At 38.1% G+C, this 27,676-nt stretch overlaps 1 protein-coding gene across 4 annotated transcripts in view; it reads left to right on the forward strand.

Moving 5' to 3' along the window:
• Positions 1-27,676, forward strand: part of LOC126251523 (glycerol-3-phosphate acyltransferase 1, mitochondrial) — a 386,686-nt gene that overhangs the window by 251,270 nt on the left and 107,740 nt on the right. For 3 of the 4 annotated variants that reach the window (XM_049952007.1, XM_049952006.1, XM_049952008.1), the window contains exons 4-5: positions 4,371-4,526; positions 19,010-19,182. In XM_049952007.1, the coding sequence (XP_049807964.1) occupies positions 4,371-4,526; positions 19,010-19,182 (329 nt within the window). Of the gene's footprint in view, positions 1-349; positions 428-4,370; positions 4,527-19,009; positions 19,183-27,676 lie in introns of those variants that run through there. The other variant, XM_049952009.1, reaches the window with a different exon arrangement.

The following is a 27,676-nucleotide window of genomic DNA, read 5'->3' on the forward strand; positions in this document are numbered from 1 at the left end:
CAGTCATAGATTTATTTTTATGCCATCCATTGGAAATGACAATACAAAAACCACTAGTTCTTGGTTGATTTGGTTCACTATTACACACACCAACATTCTGAAGCATGATTAAGAAACATTTGTTTAGAATCTCACAAAACTTTTAGTTACATAAAAGTTATGCCAAGTAAGAGTTTCCCAGTATGAGGAAGCAGTATGAGCTGCAGCATGTTCACACTTGTATGTGAGTGTTATAAATTAGCAGTTTGTTGAGATGTGGTGGGGAGAGCAAGCAAAGATCTTCAGTCTCACATCTGGCAGAACAGTTCTATTTTAACAACTCTTGCAAGTCAGCCTATTTTTACTTCTGGACCATGTTTTGTTTCTCTAGCTGTGCAGTGTAGGAATGGCTTGTCTGTGCCGTTGTTTCACTGACCCAACTAATAGGGTAAGTGTAAACTAGTCACAGACCTATAGAAAGGTTCATTAGCTTATTTTCTTGGTATATTTCTGTGATATTCAAATGGATGTGTAAAACTGAGTACAACCAATATGTGAAACTGAGTACAATCACAAGCCTCCAGATGTTTTTCTCATGAGAGTATGTGTTTTGGGTTATATGAAATCATGGACAACAAATAAATCTTGATAGATGAACGATCCATAGTGGTGCTTTGTGACTTTTTTGATATGCATCAGTTTAACTTTTTTGTTTTAATTTTCTATAAATGAATTATTTATTGTGAATCATTTATTGCAGGTGAAGGTTACAATTTAACAATTTTGTAATACATATGCAAATAAATAACGTTGGTAACTAACTTTACTGACACACAAAGGTTTGGTAAATTCTATTTGAACATTATTATTGCTGAAAATAGTATTAGTAAGTAGTTCAGTGAGCTACAAGTATTTCTGTCACTGTTTCGTGAATTCTTTATTTTGTATGGTGTCTGGTTGGAGCATTGCATTTTAGAAAATTATGTACATCATTTATGTCCCTTAAGATATATTTTTCTTTTCTTCTTGAAGTTTAAAATTTTAAGTATAAATTTCATTGTTCTGTAATATTGTATTGGAATGCAGTTTGTACTGGAGCAGTGCTTATTTTTGAGACTGTATGCCGTGTTTATAAAGTAATTGAAATCTTCTCAAAGCTTTAAAACTTTTACATGAATATGCCCTAGGTTCAGAAAAGGATTATTGTGTGTTGTGCATTTTCCATTGTGTTAAACTATTTATTTATGATTAATGTAGTACTGGTGACAGCTAGGCAAATATTTCTCAATATTCTAAAAAATCCAATCCATTTCCTGCTGATGATCCTTTTATTGTTCCATATTCTTTAAGCTCTTGGCTTTCTTAGAATTATGGTGTATGGTGTCTTCAGTTTTTCACGGTCCTAATTGATACAGTAGGATGCAATAGTTTGGAACAAAAGCGTAGAAAGGGAAATTTCTTTAAATAACAGTAGATTAAAATTATGCATTATTTTCAACAAAATAAAAGTAAATGGAATAGAATATATATTTGTATCACATAAATGCACAAAAAACACGATTCAGATGTCATGATAAGTGCTAAACAACAATTTCATTTCAAAGTAAAATAGATTGTGGTTGCTATTAATTTTTATTCTGTTGTTAACCATAATTGCAGTGATAAACAAAATCTCTTTTTTATGTAGTGCAATTGCATTTAATATTGAGACAGATCTTCACTGACATAAGATTTTTCATACAAGATCCTGATCATTGAACTTCATATATATTCCCCTAGTACACCTTGAGTCATTGAGTAGTCTGTCATGAGGGAAAGTATTCAAGGATACAGAGAGTGATGTAGTAAATCATCGGTTGTTGATCTGGTTACACTGTTAGTAAATGTAAATATGCATTTGTTGGTGTTATTTGTACCAAGCTTGGGCAATTCCCAGAACAGTAGATCAAAGCAAACAAAATATGTAACAAAACTTTTTAACTTTTGTAATTACATCTTCATTCTTCTTGAAGGAAAGTGAGACTGAAGGTAAACTCTACTAGGCTGTTAGAGAACATCATGCTTCTCTTCATATTCTTCTTTGCAATCAATGTTTTAAACCTAGTGCTTTAAACTTCTGGGTCTCCAGTAAGCTGGGAGTGGGGGGTGCTCACAACATTTGGAAGCTCCCTTTTATTCTTGAAGAGACCTGGTTGCGTTGTTCATTTGTTGACTTAACACAATATTCTAGTGCTGCCTCCCCCCCCCCCCTCCCCACTCGCCCTTTCCCCTCCAGAATATGTTATAGGAATATACTGCATTGCACACAAAATATTGTAAAAATGGAAAGTCCAGGATGGAATAACAATATGAAAGTGATAGATTGCTACTCATTATACAGGGTGTATCATAATTAATGGCGTAAACACATACAGTTGAAAGTGCACAATACTAGAAGCAAAAAAGTCTCAGTTAACATTGGGTTGAAAATGCATACTTTAAGAGCTACGAGCAATTTTTCATCTTCGATACTATGAAGCAAATCTCTTCTACTGCAAGCTCTTTGCTTTCCACATTTTGGGAAGTAATAGTATGGACCAAATCAAGAAGAAACATCGAATAAACATTTGCTCTAAAATGCATACCGTAAAAGTTATGAGCAACTGTTCACTAGAAGAGTTGCGTTTCCAAGTAGCGAAGACAAGCACGTGCTCATAGCTCTTAAGGTATGCATTTTAGAGCAAATGTTTACTGCACATTTTTTCTTGTTTTGGTCCATACTGCTACTTCCCAAAATGTGGAAAGCAAAGAGCTTTCAGTAGAAGAGATTTTCTTTGCAGTATCGAAGATGAAAAATTGCCCATTGCTCTTACGGTATGCATGTTTAGTGGGACTTTTTTGCTTCTAATATTGTGTTCTTTCAACTGTATGCATTTATGCCACTAATTATGATACACCCTTTATAGAGGTGGCGGTGAGTTGCAGACTGGCACAAGGCAAAGACTGCTATACATTTGAACTCTTCTGAGGTAGAAAACACACACACAGACACACACATTCACACAGGCACAAAGGCACAACTCTCTCTCTCTCTCTCTCTCTCTCTCTCTCTCTCTCTCTCTCTCTCTCACACACACACACACACACACACACACACATACACATACACGACATTGTCCCTGGCAACTGAGGCCAGATTGGGAGCAACTGCTGATGGGTGAAGCAATCTGTGGATGACGGTAGTAAGGAAGAGGCTGTGTTGGGGATGTGGTGGGATAGCTGTGGCCAAGAGACACCTGGACGTAACAACAGCAGCTTTTCTGGACTGTGCAGGTGAGAACTGTCCCTGCAATATATCCTATGTCCCCGGAAGCTCCCTTGCCTTAACTTTCATTAGTCACCATCCTTCACCCACCTATCCCCTTCCCTGTTCCCACTCCAGAACTACACAGCCTTCTACTCCACCAGGGCCCCCACAGCCTATTTACTTCTTTCGTACCCCCTCCCCTCCCCCACCCTTGTGTAACCTCCAAACTAGCTGCCCTACCGCATTCATGTTTGCTCCCACGAGTAGCACTTAAGCATTTTATCATAACCCACATCTACCCTGTTATCCCTCCCCTCCCTACCAAAGTGTCCTCCTGACCCCTTCCATGCAGATTGCTTCTCCCACCAGGCGCAGTTGATTAGTCCAGCCTCAGAGGCCAGAGACAGTGGTCATAGATGTGAGAGTTATACTTGTGTGAATCTGTGTATGTTTTCTACATTAAAAGAAGGTGCTTTGGCCGAAAGCTCAAATGTATAGTCTTCTTGTTATGCCTGTGTGTGACTCACTGTTTCCTCTTTGCAGTGAGTATTAATGTGATTTATTGTTTTTTTGTTGTGGGGGTAACTCTCAAGTGATTAAGAGGTAAACAGTTGATACTGTAAGATTGCGGTGTCCATGGTAAAATTGTTTGAGGTACTAACAGGAGGCCTTGGTGAGGTCATGGAAAAAGTCAAACTGCAAATTTATTGTTGGCTGTGGTTTGTGTGTGTGTGTGTGTGTGTGTGAGAGAGAGAGAGAGAGAGAGAGAGAGAGAAATCTGCTTCATTGAAGGGTGTGTCAAAAGTTACTGTCTCCAGGTCATTGATGGCAATTTCAGTGAACAACGTAAATCCTGTGTGTGTGTGGATAAAAGTTAATAGAACAACAGAATTATATACATGAAGTATAAATGATGTGCACTTGCATTTTATTGTTGTATGCTGTTATACCTGTGCCTATGTTTCATTCGGCTCACACACAGTCCATTCATATGGACTGAATGAATATGAAAAAATTATCTTATTTGTTAATAAATGACTACTTACATGTAATTTTTATTTACAGCTATGTTTTTAAGTTGTACAAATTTTATTTAATGTTTCAGCAAAATTATTCAAAACCGGCCAAATTTAATAATGTGCGTGACATTCTTCTGGCAAATACTGCCGAATATAGAAACGGATTCTTGTCAAGAAACCTCTGCCACCTCGCAACTGTGTGGAATCTTAAAAAATATGAATACCCATACATTTATACAAGTGTAAGTATAGAAAGTATGGACAGTAATGTTCCTGTTTCATACTGTGTGCATTACATGTAAAAATAGCTCTTATGTGAATTTTAACCTAGTTTAAAAGAGAATGATAGTTTATTGTATTTTGTTGCATATTTTATTTTATTTTGTTAAGAGTTCCACTGATCCCAGTAGCAGTAGATTTGCTAGGATGTGGAATAAGTCTGTTTCTCCTTCTTTTCCATATTCTTCTTCTTTTTAGTCTTTTGCTAAATTTAAAATAATAAAATTCTTACAAAATTAATTTAGAAATTTTAAATTTGGCAGGCTCTTGTTAGGATTCACAGTAACTGATGGGAATACATTTTATGACCTTCACAGTCAAAAGTCTTTTATATGTTGCATTGTTCTCCAGCTGCTACCATTTACTGTTTAAGAGATTTCACAATTTGGTCAGTGAAAATAAAAATAGCATAATCTATTGATAGACCTTGTTGGTAACTAAAACGACATTTACTGAGAATGTTGTGGATGTTCAGGTAATCAACAAATCCGTTGAACAGTTTCTCTAGGACCCTGAAAAATTTGATAACACAGAGACTAGGTAGTAATTTGATACATCATTTCTGTCATCCTTGTTGAAATGAGGCTTCACACAAACATCTCTTCAGGACAATACCTCAGTGTAGAGATTCCTTATACATGTCACAGGGCTGCTCGTATAGTAACAGTATCCTAGAAAGTCTGTCAACCCCAAAAGAACTTTTGGTTTTAATCTCTCTTGTCTTTTTGATCTCACCATTTGTGATTGGAGTTATACATCTGACTGACTTTGTTACTGATAAATTTCTGCAGAAGGCTGGTCACTGCCCTCTCTTCAGTTATAAAAATAACTATTGCTTTTTATTATACTGTCACAGTGACTTAGTTGTACATCAGATCCACACTATACTTTCCCCTCTCTCCATTTTTGTATCCTTCCAAGTGGTTTTTGCTCCATTGTTGGAGTTGTCTATTTCGTTTACAACATACGTATATTTCTAATGTCAGTTGCCCTTTTTATGATAGTGCAGTAAAATCTGTAGAGCTTCTTTTTTGCATGATCATTGAATATCCATAGTGATATGTGTAATACTAGCTGTTCCACAGTAAGTTCTGTTCATTTTTTTACCCTGTTTTTTAATTTTGATTGCTGAATGCTGGTGGTAGCCTTGGGATACAACTTCAAGCAATTACGCAAACTCGTTATAGAATGGATTAAATTTCTCAATAAAATTTCTTTCCATACACCGTGTGTCTCTCCCAAGAGTTGTCCAGTGTTTATTCTGTGCCATAACAGTATATATTTGCAGTTTGGTTTTACAATGTATTGAACATGTCAGCCCAAACAATTACTGTTCATCACAGGTTTCATACAATATCCTACAGTTTTTTCGTTACAAATAATTATTTTTCTCTTTCTTCTTTGAAGACTTTTGTTTATATTCAATAGAGCAGTCCCAAATTAGTCTTTTGCAATGTTCAGTTTGTCAATAATAATTGTCAGAAACAATATTACACAAAGAGTAACCAGCACTCCTAGAGTGACTAAGTAGCACTGCTGCACAGCAGTAGCAGATAATGTAGTGTGGGCCAGCACACAAGATATAGTAAATTGGATAAGGAAGACAGGATGAACAAATACTAACAGATCCTTTTGTATTTATTGTTGTTGTCAACTGCGTTATAAGACTGGTCAGAATAAGCTGTGTAGGTATTGTGCTTTGTTGTTAGTATTAATACATTCCATGAAAGCTGATATACACTATACTATATTTGAAGTGCTGTGTACAGATTAGGCATGTTAAATATTATGTTGAAAAATGTTTTGTTTGGAAAATAAAACAAACCATTTTCCGTTGATACAGGGTGTCATATGAAACATTATATGAGCGATATTTGTTTGGATTGGTTCGATCAACACAATGTACAAACAAAGTTGTTAATATCTACCAAAACCCTTAGACTCTTAGGAAAGACAGCCAGTATATCAGACCCCACTAAATCTATTTGCAGGTGAAGGCTAAAGGTTTGTAAGATATAGTTATGAACTAACCAAAGAGATGTAAACACTGGTTTTACTTTATCACATAGGCTAATATTATTGACTGTAAGTAGTTGTACATCATGACAGTTCGTTCAGGATTTCACTTATAGTGATACTATTGCTCTGTCAGTCATATATTGACAATAAGTTTCCTGCAGTTGTCTGCCATTGTAATGGGGAAGTTAACTACTCCAGTGACATTAAACAACTGCATCAAGTGGGTTTAATTGTGATCTGCTGACATTTTCATTTAAGCAACTGATATTGAAATCACACTCAATAAATAAATCATTGGTTTTGGTAAAACATGATCACATCTCATTTCGAAAAATGTGTGTCTTATCTCTTTATAATACAAACAATGACCTATCATTTATGGTAACTTGAATGTTTCACTTTGTTTGTACACTGATATATGTTTCACTTTGTTTGTACACTGATATATCACTAGTAAGCAGGTATACAGAATTTAAAAGCCAGTGTTTAACATTTTCTTCATGTCCAAGTTCACTATATGTATCAAACAATGGAAAATCCAGGATGGAATGTAACAATGCTATGAAAAGGGAATTTGCTACTCACCATATAGCATAGGTGCTGAGTCATAGCTTTGGGGGGGGGGGGGCGGCAACATGTCACAAATAAAGCTTTTGGCCATTAAGGCCTTTGTCAACAATAGACCCCCCCCCCCCCCCCACACACACACACACGACTGCAGCCTCAGGCAACTGAAACCACAGCAATTTCCCTTTTCACTATACATATATGTTTAAAGTCATCCATAACTTTAAAAGTGTTTGTGATGGGTGTTGCCGGTGTATTTATTTTTTATTTTAGAAATAGACTGTCAGCAGTTTTATTTTTTTAAGCTGATTCTTGTTGCTGCAAGTCAGCTAGTCTTACTTCACGATCATTTCTATCTAATTGTAAGACTTAAATTTCTTTGTGTGTTGATGTAGAAGTGCTATTAAAACGTTCTTCATCTGTGATTTTGGATCAAAGTTTTTCATTCTTGAAAGCAGCTGCTAGAAGAGATGCATGTTCTTTTGCATGCTGTGTGTAGGTATCCCATCAAGTCACCTTTCCTATAATAAGAGTTGTTAGTGGATTTTCTATATTTTGATCATTTATTTCAAAATATCATTTCGGTGTTCGTTCAACAATTGAAAAGATGAACTGCAGAATGGTTGTCCTCAGTGAAGCAACTTTGGAAGATAACTTTTAGTATTTTGGCCTTCCCTATGTCATTCTCATTTTGGTGCTAGTATGGTCATTGAGTGATAATATGGATGGTGATTAATTTTTTTGCTAATTTGATAGGAGACCAAAACTTCTTTTCTGTTAGGTTGGTAGATAGAATTTTACTTTCAAAATTGTATGCTTCACACATGGCTTCCTGTATGCTCTGTTTGGATTCATTCAAGTTTTGTTTGTGTACAACTGTTTGGAATTATGTAAATTTGTGTTGTGGCCCTCTTTGTCTTTGGAGCAGCTTTCCAATGTGGCTATTGAATTAAGCCTTGGGGTGCTGAGCAAGTGTTATGGAATTTTCTAATAATACCAGTGCTTCAGAACTTGCTGTGAGGCATGTCCTTAATTCCTGTCAACCCTTATATTATTCAGCCCTGTTGATGTTTAACATGCTTTTTACTAACCCCACTGTCGTGTCACATTTGCCTTAGTCTTAGATTTACTTATTTATTTTTCCTTCCCATTTTCTGTATATTCTACATCATCACATTTAGTTTTTCCTATCCTAAACTGCTTGTTCTCCACATTACACATCTTTTGCTTTAGACTGTTATTGTTTTCATCTCTGGTTATTTTTCCAGTTTGTTCTGTGCTTATCCTCTTACAAGTTCTCTACTTTATTGTGACATACATTAATTTCCTGACCTCCTCCTGTTCTTGCAAATGAAAGAATCAGTAGTTCTGAAAGCTAGCTTTTCTACTGTCTTATCTTGTCTCTGCTAGATACTGTCTTATAAATGACAGTTTGCTGTGTTTGAGTGAATGTATTTGTCTTTTCTGTCTGGATCTGCATCATAACAACCTGCCTTGTAATATGTACTGCTCAGAGGACATAATATAAATATTTTATTTGAACACCATTAACTGATGTTTTTCCTAACATGAGGCAGAAGAATTAACAAGTGGTAATACTGCATATTGGAAAGTTTCTGCCATTTTTTACTGAAGTGTTGTTTTCACGTTTCCATATTTGGATGGATGACTGAAGGTTGCATCCCAAGTTAATCTCTGATATTCCTGTCCTGCGCAAATAAATAAATCTTTGTGATTCATAATTAAACATAATGCTCACTAATAAACAACAAATAGTTCTTAGTTAAAATCCTGTGTACTGAAAACACATTATTTGTCAATACTAAAAGTGACAGCTCTTCAGACTTTTGAGTTCTTCATAAGAAATGCTAGATTAATGTAAATATTACATCTGTGAGAGAAAGAGAGGGGTGTGTTTGTGTCATGGTGGAACAAGTTAATGGAATTTGGTACTGTGTTGGACAATGTGTTACATTTATCATTCATCAGATGGATATCTCTCTGGTGTAATGATGACATTAACATTTCAAATAATGGAAAGTCCAGGATGGAATGTAACAATATTATGGAAAGGAAAGTTTCTACTCAGCATGTAAGACCCAAAGAAATGGCTCCTACAGATGAAAAAACTGAAAATCCTAGTGACAAATTGCCGCAGCACTCGTAAGAGTCCCAGAGTTTGAAACAGCCCTAAAAAGCAGTGGATCTCATATAATACTAGGTACGTAAAGCTGGCTAAAATCCAATATTAAGAGCAGTGTGATTTTTGGGTAAATCTAAGAGTGTATAAAAAGGATAGGCTAATGAGAAATGGAGATGCTGTATTTCCTGCACTATGCAAGATACTCAAATCCACCAAGATAGAAATTGAAGCTGCATGTGAGATTGTTTGGACAAGATTCAGTATCAAGTGTGGGCATAAATTATAACTGGATCTTTCTCTTTAATCACCAGACTCACCCCAGATGTAACACAAAACTTCTGGGAAAAACTCAGCTCACTCACGAGAAAAACTTTGTTCACTCATACGAATGTTCCCCAATTGTGCTGGGGCCCATATTGTAACTGGTATCAGTGAACATGAAACAATTTTAGCAACAGGCTAAAGTATAAAGGGCAGCAAAAACAAGTAGGAAGATTTACATATTTAGTAAGTTAGATAAAGGGCTTTCCATATTTCAGAGAGAAACTCAGAACATTTACTTTCTGGACAGAACCATGTAGAAATGCTGAATTCTGTTTTGAAACATTCCTTTACTGAGAAGACATGGGAGTACCATCCTAGTTTACTTCCTCTGCCGCAAAGATAATGATATGTACTAGAAAATAGGCTTATTAACCCAAAAGCTAGGTTGTGCAGTAATAATAAAGTTTGTAAAACAAGTCTAAAAACATGTTTTGTTTAGTTAATATGTTAATTATATAGTTACGGATGTAAGTGGAACTGAGAAGTGGCTAAAATCATTAAAATTAAACAAGGCTCATGAGCCCAATGGAATCTGTGTCAGATTATGTGCTGATTTTACAGCTGAGTTATCTCCTGTTTTAACCATAACATACCATCGACTGCTTGAACAAAAAATTTTGCCCAGTGGAATCCTAAAACATATGTGAGCTCAAACTTAATGAGGTATCTTGAAGTAAGTGACCTCCCTCCACAACAGCCAATATGGATTCTGATGACATTGGTCATGTGAGTCCCAACTTGCAGTTTCCACACGTGGCACCCTGAAAGCCATGGATCAAAGCAATTGACTTCTGAAAAGCTCATGGCTCAGCACCACACAAACGGTTATTAAAAAAGTACAGTTATATGGTGTCTGAAACAAAATTTTTGACTTGACTGGGGATTTCATGATAGGGAGCATGTAGTGTGTTATCTTGCATGGAGATTCATCAACGGATGTAAAAATAACTTCAGGTGTGATGCAGGGAAATGTGTTGGAATCCTCATTGTTCAGATTATGTACTAGCGAACTCGGCAATGCTTCGTAATTGCTAAATAAATGTGAAAATTGGATAAAATCCCAAAATCATCCACTCTCTTTTTCCCTCTCCTCTTCCCCTCTTTCTGTCCCTCTCCTCCTCCCCCATCTGCCACCTCTATCCTTCTCCTCATTTCCCCTCTCTCTAAACTTGAGTCTTGTTTATTGTTTGCGTGAATGAAACCCTGATTGAGAATTGAAGTCCTTAACATAAATGGGTAAGTAAGTTGGGATCATTGATATAAGGGGTATGAGAGAGAATTCTCCGGCTGTCAGATCTGTAAGGGTAATAACTTCAGTGACATTGCACATAATTTTAATCTGTCAGTGGATAGGAGTACAAAGTTTCAGACAATTCAGATTGCATAGTAGTGTTCTAATTACAAGCCAGTAAGCCATAAATACAATTTTCCTGTTTTCCGTAAAACCAACACCGAGGAAGGAAACAAAACAGCACATTGTTGTGTATACAATTGTTGACTACAATTATATGTAAGATGAAAGAATATGTATGAGAAAAACAATTTGTCTATTGGCACTGTGTTGTTTATAACCTCCTAGATCTAACAGAAGTGGAAATATGGGCAATTTTTTTAGTCCCTGTCGTATAGACTGCTGTGCATGACAGGCATGTCATGTGGGAATAGTATCGGCATGCCAAATTGGCCTGCATTACAGGGCAGCTTATGTGTCAGTTTTCTGTTGTAGTAGTATTGGGCTGCTTTAGTGATGTGCATGATGTGGCAGCATGTAAGTCAGGGACAAACAAATGATTTTCAAGCCCCTGACCTGTAGCCACCCCTGCATCACATTGTTGGAGTTATATTGATCTGCATTACTGAAGTGTATTGCAAGGGGCTCTACGTGCTGATGAGTGTCGCTAGAGACAGATTGATACACGTGATAAGGGGGAGGGGGGGATTTGGACAGAGTGAAGAAGAGAAGGAAATGGACAGAGAGGGGAGATGAGGGAGAGATGCATGAGGCATGTGAGGAGATGCATGAGGCAGGTGGAAACTATAGAGGTGTAGTGGGCAGGTGGAAAAGAGAAAGGAAGAGTGGGAGGTGGAGATGGAAAGAGAGAGGGGAGAATGATATTGTCAGAGGGAGGAGGGAGGCAGATGTGGTCAGAAGGTGGGGGTTAAGGAAATCTGCAAAGAGAGGAATTGGTGGGGGGGTTTCATGAGAGACAGAGGGAGTGGAATTTAAGACTTCCTTGGTCCCATAAGAGCAGAGAAATGAGAAAACCACTTTTTTAGCTCCTGCCACATAGGCTGCCCTTCACAACAGAGTGTTATTGGAGATAGTGTTGATTTGCCATATCAACCTGCTTTGCGGGCAGCCTACACATCATGGACCAAAAGGGATTTTCCACCCCCCACCCCACCCAACTTGTAGGCTGCCCTGCTCCAGAGCCATGTTGCATTATACTACCATTGATGTGCTTTGCATCATAGGGTAAAAACGATTTCCAAGACTCTGAAAAGGCTGCCAGGCACAACAGATTTGCTGTAGGAGTAGTTTTGGCCCACTTCATAGACTTGTTTTGTAGGGCTCTCACATGCAGTTGGACATGCTTGGGGGAAGATTGAGATGGACAGAGAGAGGGGAGAATATCATGGCTAGGGAGAGAGGGAAAGGTGATTGACTGAGAGATGAGGGAAGGGGGAGTGACAGAGAGGGGAGGAGGATATTGATATAGGAAAGTGGCAGGGTAGAATGGTCAGGGAGAGGGATGGAGTAGATGTAGAAAGAGAGTGAGAGGAGGAAATGAAGAGACACAGGACGTGGAGAAGATGAGTTGTTACGAAGAAGTTGATATAGAGATAAGGGGTGGATGAGGTGGACACTGAGATGGGGGAGTAGGAGAGTGCCAATATATGTGTTGAACACATGTGTGGGTGAAGCTGTTGGGTAAAGGGTAGTATACCATATAAATTTAAGAAATATGCAGCCTATGCCTATCCAAATGATTATTTGAGTATCGTGTAAAATTTTAAGTAAATTGGTCAAGAATTTTTCAGTATTTTTGGTAACACCATTAAAGATGATTTGTTTTTGTATGGTAGTATAGAGAATAACTTGGTTGGCAGTATTAATAATATAACTTCTAAAATTTTCTGGGCATATTTCTTCTTCTGATAATTCTTGAGCCTTTAGTCAGATCCCGTTGACATTCTGCCGTGATATTTCCACTGCTCAGAGATGTCTGGCCATCGTCAGGTGAGTAGACAACTACTGAACAGCTCTGTTGCATTCGTGGTATTTATGCCAAATTTTGTGCATACGAAATGTGCTGGTGCCTTTTGGCACATGTCGGGTTATGACGTGTGGGGCAGCTGAGTTGTGTGTGCTGCCCATGTTTGTGGAAGTGAGAGGTGATTTAAACATTGAGTATCCAATGACCCTATCATTTCTGCTGTGATGGGATGATTTCAGTTAATTAATATCGGATGAAGAAAACCTCCTTGTAGAATGAGAACACTTGGAGAAAGTTTTTAAAGAGAATGGTTACATTTCATGCCAAATAAGGAAGGCCATGCACAGCTATAATAACAAGAAACAACACACTGAGGACACGAGTGGTGACTGTAATTGATGACTATACATTCCTTCTACCTGCTAGGAGTGTGTCATCCAAAATAGGCAGATTGCCAAGGAAAAATAAAATCAAGATTATCTTCTGTCCACCATTGAAGAGCTTGGCCCTGGTTGGATCTGTTAAAAATGACTAACAACTGAAGAAAGTGGGTGTTTACAAAATTTCCTGTGACTGTGGCGCTGCATGTATAGGCCAGATGACACAGATGGTCCAGGAGCATTGTACAGAACACATCAACTGTTAAAATCAGCATTAGCAGCCCAAGAATTTTAGCTCTAGTTTCCAGTTTTTGGGATTCTGTAATCAAAGAATTGGTGGAAATACATCTTGCCCATAATCTTATATATTGTGACCACAGTTTTCAGCTGGATAAAAATTGGAATCCTATAATTAAAATTATCCAGTCACAGCAGAATCGACAGTTTCATTCAGTACTCAGTGACTAGGTCATCTCTCACTTCTACCAGCGAGGGCAGCACACACAACTCGGCTACTCCGCACATACCATCACCCAATGCTTGCGTCGAAAGATGCCAGCATATTTCGTATGCATGAGATTCAGCATAAATACTATGGGTACGCCTGGGCTCTTGAGTAGTTGTCTACTCACCTGAAGGTGGCCATACATCTCTGGGCAGAAATATCATGGCAGAATGTCAATGGGATTCGGTTGCACACCCAAAAATTATTAGAAGACTATTAATAATATCCTTTGACATTTTCTAGATGTTGCAGTTATCTGTAATCTAGTCCTATCTGAATACAAATGGTACAAATGTCATGTCAAAACTTAATAATATTTCAAAGTTTTGGATGGCAACTTGTTTTAATTGTTGTTGAGAAATGTAGCATCGTGGGCTTCACAAAACACAGGAAAAGAGATGATTGTATAGACTCAGTTGTAGGTAAGTCAGGTGACAGACTTCGGTTCATTAGCATTGTACTGGGAAAGTTTATTGAGGGCATTTTCTCAGACAGATTAAAATATTGCATTGTTGGTCTTTCTGTTAGAAGCAAGGGTTTGTCTCCCACCTGTTCAATGACGTATTTAGCCAATTTTCATTTGAATATCAAATTGCCCCACTACTTGTACATCCATTTGTACATTCAGTGAGCCCAAGATATTTTTTAAAAAATGTTAAAATGATAACAGTATCACCATTTACAATCTGCAGTTTTTTTGAAGGCATTCGATTGTAACAATTACAACATTCTCTGAGTTAGAATAGGCATCTTAAATTGCACTGTTTTTCAGCTATATTATCTTGTGTTCTGTATTACATTAACACTTCACAAAAGAATAAGAACACTAAATCATTTACTGTCAGTGCCTTTCAGCAGTGAGAGAATAACCAGTTAATCAAAACCCAGTAATTGTTGTAAGTTAGGAGTTAATTTTAGAATTATTTGTGGCAGAAACTAAACTCAAGTTAAACACTTGAATAAGGAAATATCAACAATATAAGGAAAAGGTAGACTGATACGTACCGTAAGTAATTGGTGTGATAAATCTGGTAATTTTTACTTACCGGAATCATGAGTAATTTTGTAGAAAATGGTCTATGGCAAGTTAAAAGGTATAATGATTCTTAAAAAATTATAATAAAGGCAACTCCCTTAGAATTTATGTAACAACACCCCACCTCAGAGGGAGAGAGAGAGAGAGAGAGAACAGTTACCAGTTTAATTCTAACACTTTATTATGCTAGTTAGCACTGTTTGTGATTTTTAGAGCATACAGGGTGATTCAAAAAGAATACCACAACTTTAGGAATTTAAAACTCTGCAACGACAAAAGGCAGAGCTAAGCACTATTTGTCGGCGAATTAAGGGAGCTATAAAGTTTCATTTAGTTGTACATTTGTTCGCTTGAGGCGCTGTTGACTAGGCGTCAGTGTCAGTTGATGCTAAGATGGCGACCGCTCAACAGAAAGCTTTTTGTGTTATTGAGTACGGCAGAAGTGAATCGACGACAGTTGTTCAGCATGCATTTCGAACGAAGTATGGTGTTAAACCTGCTGATAGGTGGTGTATTAAACGTTGGTATAAACAGTTTACAGAGAATGGGTGTTTGTGCAAAGGGAAAAGTTCTGGACGGCCGAGAACGAGTGATGAAAATGTAGCACGCATCCAGCAAGCATTTGTTCGCAGCCCAGGAAAATCGACTCGCAGAGCTAGCAGAGAGCTGCAAATTCCACAATCAACTGTATGGAGAGTCCTACGAAAAAGGTTAGTTATGAAACTTGAACGTCAACTACCCGAGGCGATGGATCGGCCGCCAGGCAGCCCGTGACAGAGCACTTCATCACTGGCCTCCAAGAAGCCCTGATCTTACCCCCTACGATTTTTTCTTATGGGGGTATGTTAAGGATATGGTGTTTCAGCCACCTCTCCCAGCCACCATTGATGATTTGAAACGAGAAATAACAGCAGCTATCCAAACTGTTACGCCTGATATGCTACAGAGAGTGTGGAACGAGTTGGAGTATCGGGTTGATATTGCTCGTGTGTCTGGAGGGGGCCATATTGAACATCTCTGAACTTGTTTTTGAGTGAAAAAAAACCTTTTTAAATACTCTTTGTAATGATGTATAACAGAAGGTTATATTATGTTTCTTTCATTAAATACACATTTTTAAAGTTGTGGTATTCTTTTTGAATCACCCTGTATAATTAGTACCATATTGTGACCTGTTGAACAGCATTGTTGTAAAACAATGTGGTTAAGAAGAGATAATCTGTTAATGAAGGTAAAGGGCATGCATAACTGTGATATTTCAGGAAATAAGTTCCTACAAATCAAGAAGATGGAGGATGGCAAAATATGCTGGAACAGCCCCATAGGTAATGCTGGGTAACATTCCATGGACATTTTTTATACTATGTCATAGCAGTGCACAAAATAAGAAAAAGTAGTTTGGGGCATTGTATGACATTACAGAAGGGCTTTAAGCAGTCAATAGACTTTGGATGCTTCTTAAACGTTAACAAGTATTTGTAACTTCATGAAAAACAATAAAGGTACAGGGTTTTCCAAAATTGGTGCTAAATCTGTTTCTAACCATGTAAAATACTGTTTTTTTTTTTTTTTTTTTAGGTTTATAATGCTTTGTGAATAACTTATCAAGTGTTGTTTTTTCAGCCAAATTTCCTAGCAGTAGTTCTGATAGAATTCAGAAAAAGATTGAGTCATCTGATCACTTCAGGGCTCTTTAATTTAATGGCATTATTTGAACATTATATAAAGTACACTGCAACAAATTGTCCAGTTTCTGGTTATTGTTCTGCTTGCAAATACTGAGAACGAACTTAAAGAATGACACACAATGTAAGTTGTTGTGATGGATAGCTATGTGTTACATTTTGTGGTTTTCATGAAAGTATCACAAAGATTACCCCCACACAAGCTAATGTGTTTAATTGTGATAAGGTTATTCTTTGTTATTATGACAAACAAAAACAAAAGTATACTGATTCTTTCTAAACGTTTCTAACAAAAAAGGAGTGATTTGTAAGATAAAAATGAAACAAAATATTTAAATGCATAATACTTAGTTACTATATTACATGTGACACCTTTAGAAGATGATCAGTGGCTGTATCACAGGAAAATCATGGTAACTGATAAGAGCAGTAATCCTTTCATGATGATACCTCATGTGCTGGCAAGACCACTTGATGATGCTTAGGTCTTTTCAAACAGCTGTGATACTTAAGTCCTCTCAAACAGCTGTGGATGCTTTATGGTGATGTATTACAAGCTGCTAAGACTGTTAAACAGAGTTGTGTAAACTGCACCTCTTGCATGTTATCAAAGCTATATGTCTAGTGGATCAAGATCAAGAGCTGAGGCAGACCAGTGCACAAGATTTGTTCAAAATCTACTTTCTTCTATACCATATTGGTTACTGAACAGCCGCAGACAGTGTTTTCCAGCAGTACTTGTGGTGTGTCTGTCAAGGTGGTAAAGTACTCTTGATTCTATCAGTCGTTGGAAAGCATGTATAGGCCAATGAAGTGGCCATGAATAATGTTGCATCACACAGTGATTCTAAATCACTGTTGACAATTGGCAACTAATGTATTAAGGGGGTTAATATCTGCCTAGATGTGAAAATTATGGAAGTTCATTATGATATCTCATTCAAATGTGGCAGTATTGGTTAACAGAACTGAAAATACAAACACTGTTGTGGTAATGGTCACATGAAGGAACCATCATCAGAATTCTGAGAGTGGGTGGAGAATTCAGACTTTTAGCACTTTGCAGGTGCTATTAGTACAAGGCATAATCATGTAGAAAACATAACAAAGATGCATTTAGCAACTTACTTTTCATGTTCTTATACTTGGATCACTATGCAAACGCTGTAGACATACCTCTCTATGGTAGTTGCTCACACACAAAAGCGTACATGATCAATTACTGGTATTGTTGTACCATTCGCCAATTGCTGCCCTTTTGAGAGAGTGTCATCCCTTGCATATACAGTACTTGTTATTCTTTCATTGTGTTGTGTATTGAAAGATAGTTATTCCACAATACAGTTGTCCCCACAACAAAAGTATCACCATAGTACATTGCTGTAATACCACATAGTACAACATTTTGTAAATCCTTGTATGTAACTGCCAATACCTTCTTCTTTTCCTGTTTATATTTCCACTTCTGTGATGTGTGAAAGCTTTATTGTGAGAGGTTGTGTCTGGAACACTAAACAAATTTAGGAATTCTATAGGGAAATTCATTATTTTACATTTTGACTAAAGTTCAGTCTTGATCACGTCATGTATGTTTTAATGATACAGGTAACCGGTTTCGGTTCTTTCTACAAAACCATCATCAGACTTATGGCTCCTTAGGATGGTAGGCGAAGCTCTCCTCGCTGCTACGCAGTCAACTGAGCCATAGGTCTGATGATGGTTTTGTAGAAAGAACCGAAACCGGTTACCTGTATCATTAAAACATACATGACGTGATCAAGACTGAACTTTAGTCAAAATATAACAATTAATAGATCACTGCTTTCCAAAAATGTTTACCAAAATTGTTCATTATTTTACCTTGGTTTATCAGTCAATTTAAATATTTTTTGTCCCTCGCTATTATATTCTGTATTCACTGATTTGTTTATTCAACTGAGTCTTTTTTGTTGCTAAATTTGTTCATGCACACAACCGTTCTTCATTTATCTAGTTTCTCTCTATAAGAAAGATACACTTTTTTGAGGAGTTTTTCCTCTGTTTTCATTATATTGTACAAATAATTGGTTCAGAGTGTGGATGTTATGTCATATGTGCCATTTCCACGTTGTATTTTAGAACATTCAAGAATATTCTAGATCATAAAAAAATGAGAATATTCATAAAAGCTTGAAAATATTATTGAACAATCTTGAATTTTTACCCGTGAAAAATATATTGATGGGAAAGAGGCAGAAGGTGTCCTGTTGACCACCACTATGTCATAGTGACCACTCCAACAGTCATATCTCCACAACCGCAGAGTTACCCCTGCACAACCACCATAGTGCACAATAGGGGAACCAGTGATTGGTAGTGGACGGTTTTTGGAGTATCATCAATTTCGCCCACAAACAATGTAATTTTTATGTATATTAATATTGACTGACATTCTGATCACTATCACAAATAAATAGCAATTAAGAGGTGTTGTAAAATGTTTGGTTGGCATTTTTAATACAATCTTTCAAATTCCATGTACACCCAGGAATACAGTTTTGTAGTACTCTATGAATACGTTTGCCAACAGGTATTACGCGACGAAAGATTACAACAAGCTTGTGGAATGGCAGCAGATCAAGACATGAGAGAAATGAGCCAGAAGAGTGAAGACATATATCAGAAGCTTGTAAAGAAACATGAAAAAAGGGCTGCTCAAATTTTATGCAACATGTGTTCAACATTATCAGATTTTCTACTAAGGTAAGGGAATGTGCTTGTTTGGTATGCTCTCTTTCGGAAATATGAGCATTTTATAACAATCACAAATGAGCAGAAAAAAGCGTTGAAACTGAAATTTCTTTTCTGTGCGAATGATATTTAAAATTAAATTTGTTTTCACTATGTTTTTAACCAGTGAGATGAGCTGTGTTGCTGCCTTCAAAGTATGTCTTTTCTGTGACCATTTTTATACCTTAGATTTGCATTTTTGTAGTTATTATGATGCCAAACTTTCTGCGAATTTATGGTATTTCTTTGTTTTTTATTCCTGTTGTTTTTCAGATCTGTCTTACTAGCTTGAAGTTATTATGTTTAATTCAAAATCGTAGATCTATGACATGCAGACTACAAAAACATCACCTGAGGTATAATTTCAGTCTTCTCCTCATATCATTATCAAAGTTTTGAATACTGGTACTTCTCTTCCAAAATGAAAACATAACTATTTGAGCTATTGTAAGAAGAGAATGGGATGGAAATTTTGTGGAAAGTGTTGGCAAAATGTAAATAATTTGAGGGTAGAGGTAATAACACACAAAATAGTAGTGGTGTTTAGTCGTCGTCAGGCATAAAAACAAAACCGAAAACTCAGTCTTGTCTAGGGCATGCACACGCACACACACACACACACACACACACACACACACACACACACACACACACACACACACACACCTGTGCACTTACATTGTGCCAGCTGGACACACAATGTGGGGTTGCAGTTCGGCAGGTGGTCTGGAGATGGTGGCTGTGAAGGTTGGGTTGGGTAGAGGTAGAAACAGGCAGGAAGCAGGATGAGGGTTTGGGGATGGGTAGCTAGTGGCTTTGAGGGATGTAGCAGGTGTGCAAGATAGGAATACAGGAGAGAGGGGTGGCAGGTGCACAGACCAGGCAAGTGACACATTGGTACTGGAGCTGGTGAGATCCAGCAAACAATGAAGATGGTGTAGAGGCATGAATTGGAAGGGATCGGGAGGCTGGAATGAGGGGAAACTGTTACAGGATGTGGGTGCAGAGGGATAGCTAAGGTCGATGCCAGGGGGACTCTAGGAGTGAAGAATATGTTGCAAGGCTGTAGTTCGGAAAAGGAAGTGTTGGAGAGAATGCCCCTGTTGTGAAGCAGCCATTGAACTTGAGCATGTGACACTCAGCAGCTTTATGTGCCACTGTATGGTCAACATTGTGCTTGGCTTCATTTTGGCCATTCACTCTGATGGACAATTGGTTGGTGATCATGCCCCTGTACGAGCACAACTGGTATATGGCTGCTTTTACAGGTTGGCCTGCCTCTTATGGGATAGAATAAGTCTGAGACAGGACAGGAATAAGGTGTGCTCTGTGAGTAACTTGGGCAGTTCTTTCACCTGGGTCTTCCATAGGGAGAAGACCACTGTGGCAAGCGGCAAGTTGCTTGGCGTTAGGGGTGGGGGGTGACATAAGAAATGACAAGGATGTTGTGTTGGTTAGGTGAGTGATGGAATACCACTTTAGGAGAGGTTGGAAGGATCTTGGGTAGGATGTCCCTCATTTCTGGGAGAAATGGCAAACAATCAAAGCCTTGGCAAGGGATATAGTTCAGTTGTTCCAGTGTGCAGTGATATTGGGTGGCAAGGGGGAGCTCCTTTGCAGTTGAATCTTGGGAATGGTGGGAGGACAAGGGGTGTGTAAGGATATGGCACAAGAAATCTGTTAGCAAACTAGGTTTGGAGGGAGTGGGGGTGGGTAATACCTGACAGTGAAGACCTTAGTGAGACCTTCAGCATACTGAGCTCCAAGGGAATTCTCATCACTGCGGATGCAAGTAAATTTTATTATACATTATAATTACATTCTGCAGTATCAGTGAACGTACCAAATTTTGTGTAAATTGTGAGTCATTTAGTGTGTAAAATATGGGGTTAGGTTTTTGATTACTCAAATGTTTGGTTTAAAAAAGCAGTTTCTTCGTATTTTTACCATAACTGTCTATTATCACCTTTCTGAAACATATTTTGATGCAAAATTTATACACTTAAAATTTAACACTGAAGCACACAATACACTAAAGCCATTTTCATTTAGTCCATCTACATCAAAAATAGCCCCTGGATCATCTACATAGGAAGAATCTGATAGAGCCATTGTCAGTTCAGTTTCTGTGATGGCTTCCCTTAGATGCACATCCTTTATGACAGAAGAGTTCTTGCTAGGCATTTGACATTCATTTGAAGTGCCACACTGTTTTGCAAAGAAATGTTTTAATTGGCAGTTGATTATACAACTCTTCATAACATTTAAAAGAATGTTCTATTTCTTTCTTCACTATCACAGTCCTTACTTACCCCCATGAACCATAGACCTTGCCGTTGGTGGGGAGGCTTGCGTGCCTCAGCGATACAGATAGCCGTACCGCAGGTGCAACCACAACGGAGGGGTATTTGTTGAGAGGCCAGACAAACGTATGGTTCCTGAAGAGGGTCAGCAGCCTTTTCAGTAGTTGCAGGGGCAACAGTTTGGATGTTTGACTGATCTGGCCTTGCAACACTAACCAAAACGGCCTTGCGATGCTGGTACTGCGAACGGCTGAAAGCAAGGGGAAACTACGGCCATAATTTTTCCCGAGGGCATGCAGCTTTACTGTATGGATAAATGATGATGGCGTCCTCTTGGGTAAAATATTCCGGAGGTAAAATAGTCCCCCATTCGGATCTCCGGGCGGGGACTACTCGAGAGAACCTTGTTATCAGGAGAAAGAAAACTGGCATTCTACGGATCGGGAGTGTGGAATGTCAGATCCCTTAATCGGGCAGGTAGGTTAGAAAATTTAAAAAGGGAAATGGATAGGTTAAAGTTAGATATAGTGGGAATTACTGAAGTTCGGTGGCAGGAGGAACAAGACTTCTGGTTAGGTGAATACAGGGTTGTTGTTGTTGTTGTGGTCTTCAGTCCTGAGACTGGTTTGATGCAGCTCTCCATGCTACTCTATCCTGTGCAAGCTTCTTCATCTCCCAGTACCTACTGCAACCTACATCCTTCTGAATCTGCTTAGTGTATTGATCTCTTGGTCTCCCTCTACGATTTTTACCCTCCACGCTGCCCTCCAATGCTAAATTCGTGATCCCTTGATGCCTCAAAACATGTCCTACCAACCGATCCCTTCTTCTAGTCAAGTTGTGCAGGGTTATAAATACAAAATCAAATAGGGGTAATGCCGGAGTAGGTTTAATAATGAATAGGAAAATAGGAATGCGGGTAAGCTACTATAAACAGCATAGTGAACGCATTATTGGGGCGAAGATAGATACGAAGCCCACACCTACCTCAGTAGTACAAGTTTATATGCCAACTAGCTCCGCAGATGACGAAGAAATTGTAGAAATGTATGATGAGATAAAAGAAATTATTCAGATGGTGAAGGGAGATGAAAATTTAATAGTCATGGGTGACTGGAATTCGGTAGTAGGAAAAGGAAGAGAAGGAAACATAGTAGGTGAATATGGATTGGTGGTAAGAAATGAAAGAGGAAGTCGCTTGGTGGGATTTTGCACAGAGCATAACTTAATCATAGCTAACACTTGGTTCAAGAATCATAAAAGAAGGTTGTATACGTGGAAGAAGCCTGGAGATACTAATAGGTATCAGATAGATTATATAATGGTAAGACAGAGATTTAGGAACCAGGTTTTAAATTGTAAGACATTTCCAGGGGCAGATGTGGACTCTGACCACAATCTATTGGTTATGAACTGTAGATTAAAACTGAAGAAACTGCAAAAAGGTGAGAATTTAAGGAGATGGGACCTTGATAAACTGAAAGAACCAGAGGTTGTACAGAGTTTCTTGGAGAGCATAAGGGAACAATTGACAAGAATGGGGGAAAGAAATACAGTAGAAGAAGAATGGGTAGCTTTGAGGGATGAAGTAGTGAAGGCAGCAGAGGATCAAGTAGGTAAAAAGACGAGGGCTAGTAGAAATCCTTGGGTAACTGAAGAGATACTGAATTTAATTGAGGAAAGGAGAAAATATAAAAATGCAGTAAATGAAGCAGGCAAAAAGGAATGCAAACGTCTCAAAAATGAGATCGACAGAAAGTGCAAAATGGCTAAGCAGGGATGGCTAGAGGACCAATGTAAGGATGTAGAGGCTTATCTCACTAGGGTTAAGATAGATACTGCCTACAGGAAAATTAAAGGGACCTTTGGAGCAAAGAGAACCACTTGTATGAATGTCAAAAGCTCAGATGGAAACCCAGTTCTAAGCAAAGAAGGGAAAGCAGAAAGGTGGAAGGAGTATATAGAGGGTCTATACAAGGGCGATGTACTTGAGGGCAATGTTATAGAAATGGAAGAGGATGTAGATGAAGATGAAATGGGAGTTATGATACTGCGTGAAGAGTTTGATGGAGCACTGAAAGACCTGAGTCGAAACAAGACCCTGGGAGTAGACAACATTCCATTAGAACTACTGACAGCCTTGGGAGAGCCAGTCCTGACAAAACTCTACCATCTGGTGAGCAAGATGTATGAGACAGGCGAAATTCCCTCAGACTTCAAGAAGAATATAATCATTCCAATACCAAAGAAAGCAGGTGTTGACAGATGTGAAAATTACCGAACTATCAGTTAGTAAGTCACAGCTGCTAAATACTAATGCGAATTCTTTACAGACAAATGGAAAAAACTGGTTGAAGCCGACCTCGGGGAAGATCAATTTGGATTCCATAGAAATATTGGAACACGTGAGGCAATACTGACCCTACGACTTATTTTGGAAGCTAGATTAAGGAAAGGCAAACCTACATTTCTAGCATTTGTAGACTTAGAGAAAGCTTTTGACAATGTTGACTGGAATACTCTCTTTCAAATTCTGAAGCTGGCAGGGGTAAAATACAGGGAGCGAAAGGCTATTTACAATTTGTACAGAAACCAAATGGCAGTTATAAGAGTTGAGGGGCATGAAAGGGAAGCAGTGGTTGAGAAGGGAGTGAGACGGGGTTGTAGCCTCTCCCCAATGTTGTTCAATCTGTATAGTGAGCAAGCACTAAAGGAAACAAAAGAAAAATTCAGAGTAGGTGTTAAAATCCATGGAGAAGAAATAAAAACTTTAAGGTTCGCCGATGACATTGTAATTCTGTCAGAGACGGCAAAGGACTTGGAAGAGCAGTTGAACGGAATGGACAGTGTCTTGAAAGGAGGGTATAAGATGAACATCAACAAAAGCAAAACAAGGATAATGGAATGTAGTCGAATTAAGTCAGGTGATGCTGAGGGAATTAGATTAGGTAATGAGACACTTAAAGTAGTAAAGGAGTTTTGCTTTTTGGGGAGCAAAATAACTGATGATGGTCGAAGTAGAGAGGATATAAAATGTAGACTGGCAATGGCAAGGAAATCGTTTATGAAGAAGAGAAATTTGTTAACATCGAGTATAGATTTAAGTGTCAGGAAGTCGTTTCTGAAAGTATTTGTATGGAGTGTAGCCATGTATGGAAGTGAAACATGGACGGTAAATAGTTTAGACAAGAAGAGAATAGAAGCTTTTGAAATGTGGTGCTACAGAAGAATGCTGAAGATTAGATGGTTAGATCACATAACTAATGAGGAGGTATTGAATAGAATAGGGGAGAAGAGGAGTTTGTGGCACAACTTGACTAGAAGAAGGGATCGGTTGGTAGGACATGTTCTGAGGCCTCAACGGATCACCAGTTTAGTATTGGAGGGCAGCGTGGAGGGTAAAAATCGTAGAGGGTGACCGAGAGATGAATACACTAAGCAGATTGAGAAGGATGTAGGCTGCAGTACGTACTGGGAGATGAAGAAGCTTGCACAGGATAGAGTAGCATGGAGAGCTGCATCAAACCAGTCTCAGGACTGAATACCACAACAACAACTTTTTCAGGACCATGTTTCTCAAAAACTGTCATTGCAGTATCAGTCATTCTGAAGGTATCAGCCTTTTTCACCATTGCTAGCTTCCTAACAGGCTTGAACTTTCTTCCTTGATATCTGCTTCTTCTTTATTGCTGTTCTCACTAAAAAGTACTGAATGTCAGGAATAGGTTCACCTTTCTCATAGTGATCCAAAACTTCTAACTTTGTTTCTAATGAATATGACTTTAGTATACACTTCTTTCTCTTGGCAGGAACTCTTGCTTTCCTTTTCTCCGACATTTTAAATACAGACTATGTCAAGTGCGACCTCACAACTATGTTGATCTGAACTGATGATTCAGATCTCAACAAACACAACAGAAGACGTGCGTTGAGATGTGCTGACATATTACTTCTTCCAGGTACTGTTAACAAATTGCAGCACTGGACTTAAAACTAAAATTGTGTACACACTAAAACACAGATAACGAATCCACATATAACGGGATCTACTTGTATGCCGTCCACTTCTAATTTTGTTTCTAATGAATATGATTTTAGTATACACTTCTTTCTCCAGACTGGTTAGTGGGTTTAATACAGAGGCATGGCTGGGGCCATCAGAGAGTAGGAGGTCAACATCCAGAAAGCTGGCACATTGGCTTGAGGAGAACCTGGTAAAGTGAATGGGAGAGAGGTGTTGAGCTTGTGTGGGTTTGAGGATAGGGTGTTTGGCCCTGAGTCCAGATTATCAATGAACCTGAACTAGATGTGTTTGGGGAGGGTAGGAAGGTTTCCTCTAGATGGCCTATAAACAGGTTTGCATAAAGGGTACCCTGTGGTTGCCCATGGCCATGCCACAGATTTTTTTGTATACCTTCCCCTCAATATAATTGGTAAAGTATATGGGGAATGAAATAGCAGTTTTGATATCAGAAGGACGTTGGGAGAGACAGTGTTGGACAGTGGAAAGACCATACGCGTAAAAGGAATTTGATGTAAAGGGAAAAGGTGATACCAACAGTGGCAAATGGATCTTGGGGATAATGGTTTGGGGATGGTAGAATCATTAAGGATGGTGGTTAGCATATTCAGTGTGAAAGAGTAGGCTTGAGCAATTTGATGGAGGTATGAGTCGAAAAGAGCATAAATTCTTTCAGTGGGAGCACAATAAGTGTCATTTGTGTGTGAATGACTTAACGCCTCTTATCATTCAGTGAGTTACTCCTAAATTATTTATTTTATATGTGCTCAAAAATGTATGGGGTAAAGCTGCTGCATTAGATGGATACTGCCACTTTGGCTACCGCCTCTTTATTGGCAGTGTGTGATACCAATTTTTGAATACCAAATCCAGTATTATTACATCATTGTGATATACTGTGTAGATGAACTATGTAATGTTTAGTGGATCATTACTTGATTTATTTATGTAGGCAAGAACAAATTCAAGTCATATGACAACAAAAAATGAGCAAATGAAGGGAAACCAGACGTTTTCATTCAATAAAATTATGGACAGCTAAGAAGTGAATCATTTCAGTTAAATGTCGTTTCACTGCTCTTAATGGAACTGTTAATAGACTGAAGTGACGACATACATTTAATAGATGTTATGAAGGGCTTTAACAAACTACTAATGCTTTGTTCATGAATCAGAAGCAGAGATGAAAGTAATATATAGAGGTGGAAGCATTTTTAAAATCTCATCTTATGATGTGATTTATAAAATTCAGTATGACACTTATTTGGAATCAGATGACTGTAAATTTGAATGACTGTAAATTTGACCGTTGTCAATGCAATTGATATTGCATGCTTGCTGGCTCCCAGATGTACTCTTACAATAATAAGGTAAATATCTAAACAGGCACACTTGTTCCAATATCCTCTGCATAATGTTTCCGTGGGAATGAGGTTTCATATAAACGTTCCCTTAAAAAAATCTTACTTGGATAAAAAAGATTGTCAAAGTAACACAGTCTAGATTACAATATTATTTATTTTTGATACCGTGTTTCAGTCATTGTAGACATTCTTCATACTATGGCTATTTTTAATCATCATAACAATAAAAGAGAAAAGAGGGGATCTTTGTTACAACAGATCTGCTGGCCACACTGGTTACTACACACATTACATACAAAGCCATGAAGTTTGTGTGGTGCAAGGTTTGGGTGGTTTGGGCTTTTGGCTGGGGGTTGTGCAAGCATGGTCTTCCATTACAGTAGCATTTATTTAACAACATTTATAATAGTGCACAAACATAATGCCATCAATGGAGATTATTGTCAGATACCTGAAATTGCCACTATTCACATGGAAATACTTCTTATGTTGCACAATAATAAATAGCACATAAGAAACTCACCCTAAGCAAGTGTAATGTGTACAACTCGAGTCTGATTCAGCCACTGAGGCACACAAGCAGACACCAGCCATGAACAACAGAATAGAAATCTCCATCTTCAATGTTTCAGCCTGTAGTACATTATAATTAGACAGCCATAATAACATAGTATAATAAATAAATAAAATCACAACAGGAGCTACCTCTGCTACCAAGAGCCTCCACCAGCTATTCCCTAATTCTACAGATGACAGGACTACAATAGGCCACCCAGTCT

Source organism: Schistocerca nitens, chromosome 4, assembly GCF_023898315.1.
Source record: "Schistocerca nitens isolate TAMUIC-IGC-003100 chromosome 4, iqSchNite1.1, whole genome shotgun sequence".
Classification (NCBI taxonomy): Eukaryota; Metazoa; Arthropoda; class Insecta; order Orthoptera; family Acrididae; genus Schistocerca; species Schistocerca nitens.